The 13,457-nt window shown below is 52.4% G+C and overlaps 2 protein-coding genes across 2 annotated transcripts in view; one reads left to right on the plus strand and one right to left on the minus strand.

Annotated features, from left to right (window-relative positions):
• tpk2 (thiamin pyrophosphokinase 2) overlaps positions 1-5,649 on the minus strand; it is a 23,011-nt gene extending 17,362 nt beyond the window's left edge. The window contains exons 1-3 of the mRNA XM_072487866.1: positions 5,528-5,649; positions 1,981-2,228; position 1,782 (exon numbers count right to left, since the gene is read on the minus strand). Of these exons, the coding sequence (XP_072343967.1) occupies position 1,782; positions 1,981-2,228; positions 5,528-5,600 (322 nt within the window). The 5' untranslated portion in view covers positions 5,601-5,649. The remainder of the gene's footprint in view (positions 1-1,781; positions 1,783-1,980; positions 2,229-5,527) is intronic.
• Positions 1-13,457, plus strand: part of LOC140398897 (semaphorin-3F-like) — a 558,403-nt gene that overhangs the window by 365,468 nt on the left and 179,478 nt on the right. The gene's annotated exons all lie outside the window — the stretch shown is intronic.

The following is a 13,457-nucleotide window of genomic DNA, read 5'->3' on the forward strand; positions in this document are numbered from 1 at the left end:
CCCTCTGACAGTGCGGTGCTCCCTCAGTACTGACCCTCTGACAGTGCAGCACTCCCTCAGTACTGACCCTCTGACAGTGCGGCACTCCCTCAGTACTGACCCTCTGACAGTGCGGCACTCCCTCAGTACTGACCCTCTGACAGTGCGGCACTCCCTCAGTACTGACCCTCTGACAGTGCGGCACTCCCTCAGTACTGACCCTCTGACAGTGCGGCACTCCCTCAGCACTGACCCTCTGACAGTGCGGCACTCCCTCAGTACTGACCCTCTGACAGTGCGGCACTCCCTCAGTACTGACCCTCTGACAGTGCGGCGCTCCCTCAGTACTGACCCTCTGACAGTGCAGCACTCCCTCAGTACTGACCCTCTGACAGTGCAGCACTCCCTCAGTACTGACCCTCTGACAGTGCAGCACTCCCTCAGTACTGACCCTCTGACAGTGCGGCACTCCCTCAGTACTGACCCTCTGACAGTGCAGCGCTCCCTCAGTACTGACCCTCTGACAGTGCGGCACTCCCTCAGTACTGACTCTCTGACAGTGCGGCACTCGCTCAGTACCGACCCTCTGACAGTGCGGCACTCCCTCAGTACTGACCCTCTGACAGTGCGGCACTCCCTCAGTACTGACCCTGGGACAGTGCAGCACTCCCTCAGTACTGACCCTGGGACAGTGCAGCACTCCCTCAGTACTGACTCTCTGACAGTGCGGCACTCCCTCAGTACTGACCCTCTGACAGTGCGACACTCCCTCAGTACTGACCCTCTGACAGTGCGGCAATCCCTCAGTACTGACCCTCTGACAGTGCGGCGCTCCCTCAGTACTGACCCTCTGACAGTGCAGCACTCTCTCAGTACTGATCCTCTGACAGTGCGGCGCTCCCTCAGTACTGACCCTCTGACAGTGCAGCACTCCCTCAGTACTGACCCTCTGACAGTGCGGCAATCCCTCAGTACTGACCCTCTGACAGTGCGGCACTCCCTCAGTACTGACCCTCTGACAGTGCAGCACTCCCTCAGCACTGACCCTCTGACAGTGCAGCACTCCCTCAGCACTGACCCTCTGACAGTGCAGCACTCCCTCAGCACTGACCCTCTGACAGTGCAGCACTCCCTCAGCACTGACCCTCTGACAGTGCAGCACTCCCTCAGTACTGACCCTCTGACAGTGCAGCACTCCCTCAGCACTGACCCTCTGACAGTGCGGCACTCCCTCAGTACTGACCCTCTGACAGTGCGGCACTCCCTCAGCACTGACCCTCTGACAGTGCGGCACTCCCTCAGTACTGGCCCTCTGACAGTGCGGCACTCCCTCAGTACTGACCCTCTGACAGTGCGGTGCTCCCTCAGTACTGCCCTCTGACAGTGCGGCACTCCCTCAGTACTGACCTTCTTACACTGCGGCGCTCCCTCAGTACTGACCCTCTGACAGTGCGGCACTCCCTCAGTACTGACCCTCTGACAGTGCGGCACTCCCTCAGTACTGAATCTCTGACAGTGTGGCACTCCCTCAGTACTGACCCTCTGACAGTGCGGCACTCCCTCAGTACTGACCCTCTGACAGTGCAGCGCTCCCTCAGTACTGACCCTCTGACAGTGCGGCACTCCCTCAGTACTGACCCTCTGACAGTGCAGCGCTCCCTCAGTACTGACCCTCTGACAGTGCGGCACTCCCTCAGTACTGACCCTCTGACAGTGCAGCGCTCCCTCAGTACTGACCCTCTGACAGTGCGGCAATCCCTCAGTACTGACCCTCTGACAGTGCAGCGCTCCCTCATTAGTACTCTGGGAGCGTCGACCTAGATCATGGGGCTCCTCTTCCTCTGAGGCGGGGTTGACACCCTGGGCAGTGGTGCCCCTATCTCAGTGCCGCCGAGTGAGACCGGTCCGCGACCTCCTCCTCTCCGAGGATCTCACAGGCTCTGGGTGTACTCGCCCGACCATCCCAGACGGACCCCCCTCCAGCACGCCCCTCCCATTCACCTCGTTCCTCCATTTGCTCAGAGAGTCGAACAGTTTTTCCTGCCTCCATTCTCTGAGGACCTGTTCAATTGCGGCTGAGCGTTGCTGGTAGCTGTGTAGCTGACTGCTGATCTCCACTCGCCCTCCTGCTCCATCGCTCACCTGGAATAGCTTCGGGTACCTGCCCAGGAGGGCAAACATCCGGGGCTGCACCATACCCACCTCGGTGCCTTCGACAACAAAGGGTTTACACAGGGCCTTGGAGGAACCTAGACAGCCGAGAGAAAGATTCCTGGTCAGTGCCTTTCTGTAACACTGGGCAGTGATTAATGTGAGACAATGTCAACCAGTCAGTTGAATAGGGCCCACTGGGGCTCTTCCACCTCCTCTGACAGTTCGGCGCTCCCTCAGTACTGACCCTCTGACAGTGCGGCACTCCCTCAGTACTGACCCTCTGACAGTGCGGCACTCCCTCAGTACTGACCCTCTTGACAGTGCAGCACTCCCTCAGTACTGACCCTCTGACAGTGCGGCACTCCCTCAGTACTGACCCTCTGACAGTGCAGCACTCCCTCAGCACTGACCTTCTGACAGTGCAGCACTCCCTCAGTACTGACCCTCTGACAGTGCGGCACTCCCTCAGCACTGACCCTCTGACAGTGCAGCACTCCCTCAGCACTGACCCTCTGACAGTGCGGCACTCCCTCAGTACTGACCCTCTGACAGTGCGGCTCTCCCTCAGTACTGACCCTCTGACAGTGCGGCACTCCCTCAGTACTGACCCTCTGACAGTGCGGCACTCCCTCAGTACTGACCCTCTGACAGTGCAGCACTCCCTCAGCACTGACCCTCTGACAGTGCAGCACTCCCTCAGCACTGACCCTCTGACAGTGCAGCACTCCCTCAGTACTGACGAGCTGACAGTGTGGCACTCCCAGTCCTGACCCTCTGACAGTGCGGCACTCCCTCAGTACTGACTCTCTGACAGTGCGGCACTCCCTCAGTACTGACCCTCTGACAGTGCGGCACTCCCTCAGTACTGACCCTCTGACAGTGCGGCACTCCCTCAGTACTGACCCTCTGACAGTGCGGCATCCCTCAGTACTGACCCGCTGACAGTGCAGCGCTATCTCAGAACTGACCCTCTGACAGTGCAGCACTCCCTCAGTACTGACCCTCTGACAGTGCGGCATCCCTCAGTACTGACCCGCTGACAGTGCAGCGCTATCTCAGAACTGACCCTCTGACAGTGCAGCACTCCCTCAGTACTGACCCTCTGACCGTGCGGCACTCCCTCAGTACTGACCCTCTGACAGTGCGGCACCCCCTCAGTACTGACCCTCTGACAGTGCAGCACTCCCTCAGTACTGACCCTCTGACAGTGCAGCACTCCCTCAGTACTGACCCTCTGACAGTGCGGCACTCCCTCAGTACTGACCCTCTGACAGTGCGGCACTCCCTCAGTACTGACCCTCTGACTGTGCAGCACTCCCTCAGTACTGACCCTCTGACAGTGCGGCACTCCCTCAGCACTGACCCTCTGACAGTGTGGCACTCCCAGTCCTGACCCTCTGACAGTGCGGCACTCCCTCAGTACTGACTCTCTGACAGTGCGGCACTCCCTCAGTACTGACCCTCTGACAGTGCGGCACCCCCTCAGTACTGACCCTCTGACAGTGCAGCACTCCCTCAGTACTGACCCTCCGACAGTGCGGCACTCCCTCAGCCCCACCCAATCTCCGTAAAATCACCAGATGCATTCCCAGCCACACCCTCGTCAATGCCTTTTGTTACCTCCACCCCGACAACCCTCCCCATCTCTGTCACCTCCTCCAGCCCCTACAGCCATCCCTATCTCTGTAACCTCCTCAAGCCCCTACAGCCATCCCTATCTCTGTAACCTCCTCCAGCCCCGACACCCCTCCCTATCTCTGTAACCTCCTCCAGTCCCTACAACCCTCCCTATCTCTGTCACCTCCTCCAGTCCCTACATCCCTCCCTATCTCTGTCACCTCCTCCAGCCCCTACAGCCATCCCTATCTCTGTAACCTCCTCAAGCCCCTACAACCCTCCCTATCTCTGTAACCTCCTCCAGCCCCGACACCCCTCCCTATCTCTGTAACCTCCTCCAGTCCCTACAACCCTCCCTATCTCTGTAACCTCCTCCAGCCCCTACAACCCTCCCTATCTCTGTCACCTCCTCCAGCCCCTACAGCCATCCCTATCTCTGTAACGTCCTCCAGCCCCTACACCCTTCCCTATCTCTGTAACCTCCTCCAGCCCCTACAACCCTCCCTATCTCTGTAACCTCCTCCAGCCCCTACAACCCTCCCTATCTCTGTAACCTCCTCCAGCCCCTCACACCCCTCCCTATCTCTGTAACCTCCTCCAGCCCCTACAACCCTCCCTATCTCTGTAACCTCCTCCAGCCCCTACAACCCTCTCTATCTCTGTAACCTCCTCCAGCCCCTACAACCCTCCCTGTCTCTGTAACCTCCTCCAGCCCCTACAACCCTCCCAGTCTCTGTAACCTTCTCCAGCACCTACAACCCTCCCTATCTCTGTAACCTCCTCCAGCCCCTACAACCCTCCCTATCTCTGTAACCTCCATCCCTACAACCCTCCCTATCTCTGTAACCTCCTCCAGACCCTACACCCCTCCCTATCTCTGTAACCTCCTCCAGCACCTACACCCCTCCCTATCTCTGTAACCTCCTCCAGCCCCGACAACCCTCCCTGTCTCTGTAACCTCTTCCAGCCCCGACAACCCTCCCTATCTCTGTAACCTCCTCCAGCCCCTACACCCCTCCCTATCTCTGTAACCTCCTCCAGCACCTACACCCCTCCCTATCTCTGTAACCTCCTCCAGCCCCGACAACCCTCCCTATCTCTGTAACCTCCTCCAGCACCTACACCCCTCCCTATCTCTGTAACCTCCTCCAGCACCTACACCCCTCCCTATCTCTGTAACCTCCTCCAGCCCCTACACCCCTCCCTATCTCTGTAACCTCCTCCAGCACCTACACCCCTCCCTATCTCTGTAACCTCCTCCAGCACCTACACCCCTCCCTATCTCTGTAACCTCCTCCAGCCCCGACAACCCTCCCTGTCTCTGTAACCTCCTCCAGCCCCTACAACCCTCCCTGTCCCTGTAACCTCCTCCAGCCCCTACAACCCTATCTATGTAACCTCCTCCAGTCCCTACAACCCTCCCTATCTCTGTAACCTCCTCCATCCCTACAACCCTCCCTATCTCTGTAACCTCCTCCAGCCCCTACAACCCTCCCTATCTCTGTAACCACCTCCAGCCCCTACAACCCTCCCTATCTCTGTAACCACCTCCAGCCCCTACAACCCTCCCTGTCTCTGTAACCTCCTCCAGCCCCTCCAACCCTCCCAACTCTCTCTCTATCTATCTATAGATGTGCAAACTCAGCAGTGTTGCGGTTGTTGCCCCTGGTGAGTGAGTAAACACTCTCCTTCCCTCTCTCAATTTTCCTCCACTCCTCTTTGAGGAAATAAAAGTTGCCACCAGTAGAAGAGACAAAAAAGGTCCAAGTTTTGCAACCCTGCATGTGGAAGGAATTCATCTTGCCCAGCAGCTGCAGGACTCCCTCTGCCCAGCTCCTGCTTCCTGCCATTGCTCCCCGCAGAACAGCCTGGTCCTCCGCCGGGCACTCCTCCGCTATCCCAGCGGCCAGTGGGGCAGTGGCTGAGAAGGGGGTTACGGGCAGCGCCTGCGCGGTAGCACCGGCGGCTGCAGACTACATCTCCCGTCAGCCCCCGCGGTAGATGGGACCCGGACGACCATGGTGGCGCCAAATTCAAACCCAGCGGCCGTTGGCGGCCATGTTGGAAATAAGTTAACATCAAAGAATTTATTAAAATTTTAAGAAGCTCATTTGAGCCTCAAACCCAAACTAAAGTCGTTAGAAATGATTCCAACAATAATTTCATAAAAATGAACAAGAACGCTTGGATTCAAGGGTATTGTTGAAACTAAGGACCGGTTGTCGAATCTTTGTCCCCAGGACTCATCAGAACCGTGTGGCAAGAATAACAGATCATCAAAGCGCACGCCGATTTGTATCGCATGAGATGGTTTTCTATTCTGATGAGTGTCAGATGAGAAGTTTCGACAGCCCGTCTCGGCTGGACAAGTTGTTACTCCCGCTTGGGATTCGGTGCTCTGTTCTGATGAGTGTCAGATGAGAAGTTTCGACAGCCCGTCTCGACTGGACAAGTTGTTGCTCCCGCTTGGGATTCGGTGCTCTGTGCTGGTATCTTCCCTTGGGACTTGGTGTTCTGTTCTGATGAGTGCCAGACGAGAAGTTTTGACAGCCCGTCTCACCCGGACAAATAGTGGCCCGCCCCCCTTGGGATTTGGTATTCTATTCATAGAATTATCGTGATTTAGAACCAATGCAGTGCGGAAGGAGCCCATTTGGTGCATCGAGTCTCCACCGACCCTCTGAAAGAGCACGCGACCTAGGCCCATCCTAACCCCGCAGCCCGACCTAACCTGCGCATTCCTGAACACTAAGGAGCAATTTTAAAATGGCCAATCCATGTAACCTGCTAACCTGCAAATCTTTGGCCTGTGGGAGGAAACTGGAGCACCCGGAGGAAACCCGTGCAGACACGGGGGGAAAGTGCACCCTCTGCACAGACGGTCACCCAAGGCCGGAATTGAACCTGGGTCCCTGGCACAGTGAAGCAGCAGTGCTAACCACTGTGCCACCATGCCACCCCTTCTAATGAGTGCCAGACAGAAAGTATCGCAGCACATCTCGGCGTATAAATTATTCCTTCCTTTGAGATCCAGTGTTCCTGCCACTTTGTCCTGATGAGTGTAAGATGAAAATCTTCAACAGTACGTCTCTTTTTCCAGCAATGCTCAACTTCAATACTGCCAGTAAACTGCATCAACTCTTATACACGAATAAATGCCCAACCCTGTCACCATGTATGATTTTCCCCTCCAATATTACCTCGGTCCCAAAAGATTCAAAAGCATTTTGCCCCAGAACATGAAATGAATGTTCTCTTTGATTGGTGAAAGGCTCATAGATGTTTGTCAAGGGAAGTCGCGAAAAGTCACAATTTGAGTTGTGGGGGCGGAGGTCAAAGTGAGACGTGAATTTCCCCCGAGCCGCTGTAGCACAATGCGGTCAAAGAGCATTTCTTTCACGCCAATTTGTTCGCCGTTGTGGACCCGCTCTCACAGGTGTTTCGTAAGGGCGAGGCTGGTGATAGAGTGGGGGCGAGTGGGCTAGTACGGGAGATTACATAGAGGGGACAGATCAATAACCAAGGGCATACATTTAAGCTAAGGGGCAAGAGATTTCGAGGGGATTTGAGGAAAGATTTTCTCAGCCAGAGGGTGGTGGGAATCTGGAACTCGCTGTCTGAAAGGGTGGTGGAGGCGAGAACTCTAACAACAATTTAAAAGCATTTAGATGAGCTCTTGAAATATCAGAGTGTACAAGGCTATGGACCAAGTGCTGGGAAATGGGATTAGAATAGATAGCTGTTTGATGGTTGGCACGGACAAAATGGCCTCTTACTGTGGTGGAAAACTCTTCGACTCTGGAATTATTCCTCACTCTTGTTCAGATGTTACCTGTGTTGCTAACTTTTGGTTGGCTCTTAAATCGTAATTTGCTCTGTTTGTTTAACCTTCGCTCTAGAGTCGCCAGGTATCTTTATGATACTGCCACGAGGTTTAAGTTCAAGTAATGATCAATAACTCAACACACCAATTAGTAAGAATCAAATCAAAGCACATTTATTATACACAGTAAATCACTACTCATGCATAAAACTCTACTTACTAGCCTATTCCTATCACTAAAAGGCCTATACTTAGCTTCGGTCTGGCCCACCAGGTCAGGGGAACAAATGGCCTTTCGTTCAGGTTCTGAGTCTGTGGGATTCAAAAGCTGGTATGGACTGGTAGCTCGGAGCACCTATCTCGTAGCGAGCATTGACTTGAGACTTACTTGGTTGGAGGCAGCGAGGCAGGTCACTGTCAAGGGTTGGTTCAAGTTGCTGAGTGACCTTGCCAAAGAAGGGTGATTTGAACTTGGGGGCTTTACTTTATAGTCCCCAGGGGCGTCCCACCCTTCGGGGCGGACCCCGTACCTGGTTCCAAGTGATTGGACTGCGTTCCAATCACTTGGATCGATTTCTCCAATACTGGAGTTGTTCCCTGATCGTTGGGCGGTCCCTAAATGTCCGTTGGCCTTCCTTTGTCTCGGCTCCTGCTGGCGCCGAGGAGTCTGGCTTGGCTTTATTCACCTTAACTGTTGCCATTGTGCCCTGCAATCGCTCATTACTATGTAGATGGCTGCTGCATTACTATGCAGATGGCTGCTGGTTTCCGTGCTGTCTGGTTCCTTACAGGTTCCAATACACATGATTTCTGTATTTGCTAGTCTTTGGCTGTGTTGGCTGAATTTCCCTTCAGCCTTTGCGGTTCTCCATGTTAAGTCGGGAAGTGGCCAACTCAGGTGGCTATACCTGAGAGAGTGCCTCAAAGCCCCCAAGGATAACTTGAAACATTGGTTCTTCGAGGTGTATATTTGTTTGGAATATTGTGGAAGGTACCTGCTAAATCCTTGCCTGTTTCGTGTTTTAAAGAAAATTCCTATCCTGCGACATTGCAGATTTTGTTTCGAACTGACGACTTTAGGGGTAGCATGGTGTTGCAGTGGTTAGCACTGTTACCTCATGGCGCTGAGTTTAATCCCGGCCTCAGGCTGCAGGGAAGATGGATTGGCCAAGCTAAATTGCCTTGAATTGGGTACTCTAAATTTATTTTTAAAAGTTGCTGACTTTGGTCAAACTGAAAACATCCCTTGTCTAAAGTACTGGCCCAGGCCCCCCCTTGAAGCTCTGTGGCATAGCCCATTATATCACTGTGATGGACTACGTTAGCAACCAATCAACTCCATTGCAGTCCCAGCGTAAGCAGACCGTCGACGCGGATTGGTGCTTTTTATTCTGGAATGCTCTGCTGGGTGGCTCTGGGTATTTGGTTTCAGTTTTGTTTTTTTCGGACAGCTGAAGAAAGCTCTCTCTCCCTGAAGGGGGTGGCTCTCTCTGGGTAACCCCAGTTGGAGGCTCTGTTTTCTCTTCAGCTGAGCTGGTAGGCATCTCCTGTCAGACTGATTCGCCAAGTTAGGTTTCGATTGGATCTGCAGAGCTGAGCAGCGCCGTTTTGAATCTCTCTCCCAGAAGGGGTTGAATTTACCCTCAAATCTTGGCTGGAACTCCGTTCAGGTACATAGGGCAGTTTGTGAGCATTCAAAGCCTGAATAGAGAGCTGGGGAGGGGGAATTTACTGGATTCCCCCTCCAGAACACTCAAAAGCCTCAAGAAAATTGCTGCTCTGATATTCTATTTAACTGAGACAAACTGTTGATGAGTCTGCTGAAACTGACCACATATCAGAAACTGAACAGACCTTATTAAAGTAAAAGTTTTATTAAAAACACACAACAAAAGACTACCATACACTATGACACCTAAGTATATTGATAACTAAACGCACAGGGTTATGTGAAGTTACCTCTTGTTCCCAGAATATACCCAAGTTCCCTGAACTAAGACACACTTTCCGCAAGTAACATTTAATTTCTGTAACTCTATAGGTCAAATCCAGCTAACAGTTACCACACAATACCACTTGGGTGACTGAGTTTGGGAAACAAGAACAAAGACAAAGAAATTTACAGCACAGGAACAGGCCCTTCGGCCCTCCCAGCCTGCGCCGATCCAGATCCTTTATCTAAACCTGTCTTCTATTTTCCAAGGATCTACATCCCTCTGTTCCCCACCCGTTCATATATCTGTCGAGATGCATCTTGAATGATGCTATCGTGCCCGCCTCTACCACCTCCGCTGGCAACGCATTCAGGCACCCACCACCCTCTGCGTAAAAAACTTTCCACGCACATCTCCCTTAAACTTTCCCCCTCTCACCTTGAAATCGTGACCCCTTGTAATTGACACCCCCACTCTTGGAAAAAGCTTGTTGCTATCCACCCTGTCCATACCTCTCATAATTTTGTAGACCTCAATCAGGTCCCCCCTCAACCTCTGTCTTTCCAACGAAAATAATCCTAATCTACTCAACCTTTCTTCATAGCTAGCACCCTCCATACCAGGCAACATCCTGGTGAACCTCCTCTGCACCCTCTCTAAAGCATCCACATCCTTCTGGTAATGTGGCGACCAGAACTGCACACAGTATTCCAAATGTGGCCTAACCAAAGTCCTATACAACTGTAACATGACCTGCCGACTCTTGAACTCAATACCCCGTCCAATGAAGTCAAGCATACTGTATGCCTTCTTGACCACTCTATCGACCTGCTTTGCCACCTTCAGGGTACAATGGACCTGAGCTCCCAGATCTCTCTGTACATCAATTTTCCCCAGGACTCTTCCATTGACCGTATAGTCCGCTCTTGAATTAGATCTTCCAAAATGCATCACCTCGCATTTGCCTGGATTGAACTCCATCTGCCATTTCTCTGCCCAACTCTCCAATCTATCTATATTTTGCTGTATTCTCTGACAGTTCTCCTCGCTATCTGCAACTCCACCAATCTTAGTATCATCTGCAAACTTGCTAATCACCAATCTTAGTATCATCTGCAAACTTGCTAATAACGTCTCTGCCTGGTCCAGCAAAGGCACAAAACTATGTTTTCAAAAATATCTGCAACCTGCCATGGCTGTAAATGTTAGGTAGAACAGGCCTCCATGGCTAGGGTCATGGATGGAATCGGCCTGTCTGACTGTTGGATGTAGAACTATTCTCCTTCCCAATGAGGGTGCTCACTGTTATACTGTTCAATCTCTGTGATATTCCACAGCGTGGATTCTTCTGTGTATTTCTCTCAAGTTCCTTTAAAGGTTATCATCTGTGTAGCCCCACTAATCTCTGATAAACAGGGTTCCTAATACGCCCATTTGCAGCTCAATGTCTCTAGATGCCTGCTAATCTTGTTACTGGGCAAATCGCAACCCATTATTCCTCTGGATGCCTGCTAATCTTGTTACTGGTCTGTTATTTAGTTTTCCTCTCAAGTTCACTGTTATCCTCATTCATTTTCCAAATTCCTAACATTTATTTGAGGGGTAAATATTGCTCCCAACTCCTCCCCTGCTTCCAGCCAGTGCCAGGGACCGTCCTTGTTCCACTCCATCACTAGCGAAACTAGGAACTTTGGACTGTGCAGCCCTCCCTCAGTACTGTTCACTGACATAGAGATGAGAATGTAACCCAGCAGAGTGGGTAGGGAGTGCTTTCACCAGATTCCCTTAAATCCTACGGATGAAAACAGACCCAACTACTCCGCACAAGCGGCGTCCCACCCCCTCTTCATCTCCCCTATCTTCCCTATCCTTCTGTCGCGCATGTGGTTATCCAGCTTCCCCCCTTCCCCTTAAAGACATGGACACTATCACCTCAATCACTCGCTGTGGGAGCGAGTTCCACATTCTCTCCACTCTCTGGTAAAGACGTTTGTAAATGGACTCCCTCATTGGGTTCATTACTGAGTTGCCTTACGTCTACGACCCTGAACATTCCCCCCTCTACGATGCTCCTGAGAACCAATATCTTTCGAAAATGGCTTGGGTGCGGAGGGGGGGGGGGGGGGAAATGTGACCCCAATCGAGGTCTTTTCTGTATTCCATTACGGGATGTGGCTGTCACCGCCTAGTTCAGCATTTGTTGCCCATCGGTAATTACTGCCCCCCCCCCCCCCCCCCCGAGGAGGTGGTGGTGGTGAGTTGCCTCCTTGAGCCGCCGTGGTGTCGGGATTGCAGGAGGTGCACATTCCCGGCTGCAGCTTGTCAGCCTCCCGAGTGTCAATCAAGGACCCGGCGAATCCGGCCCCGTTTCTCATTGGAATCAATTGTGTTCCACGTGGTGCCGGTGCGAGACCCTCAACGGTAGCGGAATCGGTCCAGAGGCGGCGCCAGTTTTCCTGTCGTGAAAGTCCACGAATGCTGCCCCGGCGTCACTGTTCAGTCTAACGAACGGAGAATCCCGGCGATTGTGTTTGGCCTTAGTAAGATGATGTCGGTAATTGGAGGAGCCAGGAGCTGAAACAGTCCGGTGTTGAGTTTCAGTGTTAACTTCAGTTTAGGTCTGTCTGTGAACACTTTGGCAGTTTCTGGAGAAAGTGAGTCTTGATATGTCTGTGAGCAGACCAGCTTCTCCTCTCAAAGCAGTTTAGTTAAAGAGACTTGCCTGCGAACAGAACAGCAGTTTCTGAAAAGGCTGGCAGGTTAAACAGTAGTTGACACAGGCAAGAATCTGCAAGTTGGTTCCTGAAGGATCTGTCTCTGTGTAAGTGGTTTATCCAAGACAGCAAGTGTTCCTGCGTTTCCTAACTATTTAAAAGTAAATTCTGACCCAAGATGGGTTTTGCTTGAGTGGAGATAAAAGATAGCAGTTCGGAGTTAGTGTTTAATTAGTGTTTAATCTGCTCTGTACCAGTGTCCCACTGCACTGCCCACTGATAATCCACTGGAACAGTCTATCTCTCTGCTCTGTACCAGTGTTCCGCTGCACTGCCCTCTAACCGTCCACTGGAACCTTCGCTATCTCTGCTCTGTGCCCGGGTCCCACTGGCACTGCCCGTGCCCACTGTGCACCCAAGTCTTCTTTCTCTCTCTGCTCTGTGAAAAATCTTTCCCAATTCTGCTGTGAGTGCTGTTTCTGGTCTGGCTTCTGCTCCCCAACTTGGAAATCCACAGTTAAATCCATGAGGAAGAAGGGGATGTGTTTGGGGGGGGGGGGCCACAACGTTATTGGGTGGAATGTGGCAGGAGTGGAGTAAGGGAGCACTGTCTGTGCGGAGTCTGCACGTTCTCCCCGTGTGCGTGGGTTTCCTCCTACAGTCCAAAGATGTGCAGGTTAGGTGGATTGGCCATGATAAATTGCCCTTGGTGTCCAAAATTGCCCTTAGTGTTGGGTGGAGTTACTGGGTTATGGGGATTGGGTGCTCTTTCCAAGAGCCGATGCAGCCTCGATGGGCCGAATGGCCTCCTTCTGCACTGTAAATTCTATGATAATCTATGAATTAGTAATTAGAAGCTTTTTTCTTTATGATGTTAAAGTTAGTAATACTATGTTAGTAATAGTTTGTTTCAAAATACCATTTCCCTATGTGCGTGGAGTCACCCCTGGACAAAGTCCTTCCCTCACATGTTTACAAAATTAAAATATTTGAGTTTCTGTCCGGTGTCCTAGCAACTGTTGGGGTCCGGTCCTGGATCTTAATAATGGGGTGTCGATCAAGGGGGCTGTTTTGTCCTGGATGGTGTTGAGCTTCTTGAGTGTTGTTGGAGCCGTACACACCCAGGCAAGTGGAGAGTTTCCATCCCATTCCTGACTTGTGCCTTGTAGATGGTGGATAGGTTTGGGGGGAGTCAGGAGGTGAGTTGTTCTTCGCAGGATTCCCAGCCTCTAAACT

This window comes from Scyliorhinus torazame, chromosome 22 (assembly GCF_047496885.1).
Source record: "Scyliorhinus torazame isolate Kashiwa2021f chromosome 22, sScyTor2.1, whole genome shotgun sequence".
In the NCBI taxonomy this organism is placed as follows: Eukaryota; Metazoa; Chordata; class Chondrichthyes; order Carcharhiniformes; family Scyliorhinidae; genus Scyliorhinus; species Scyliorhinus torazame.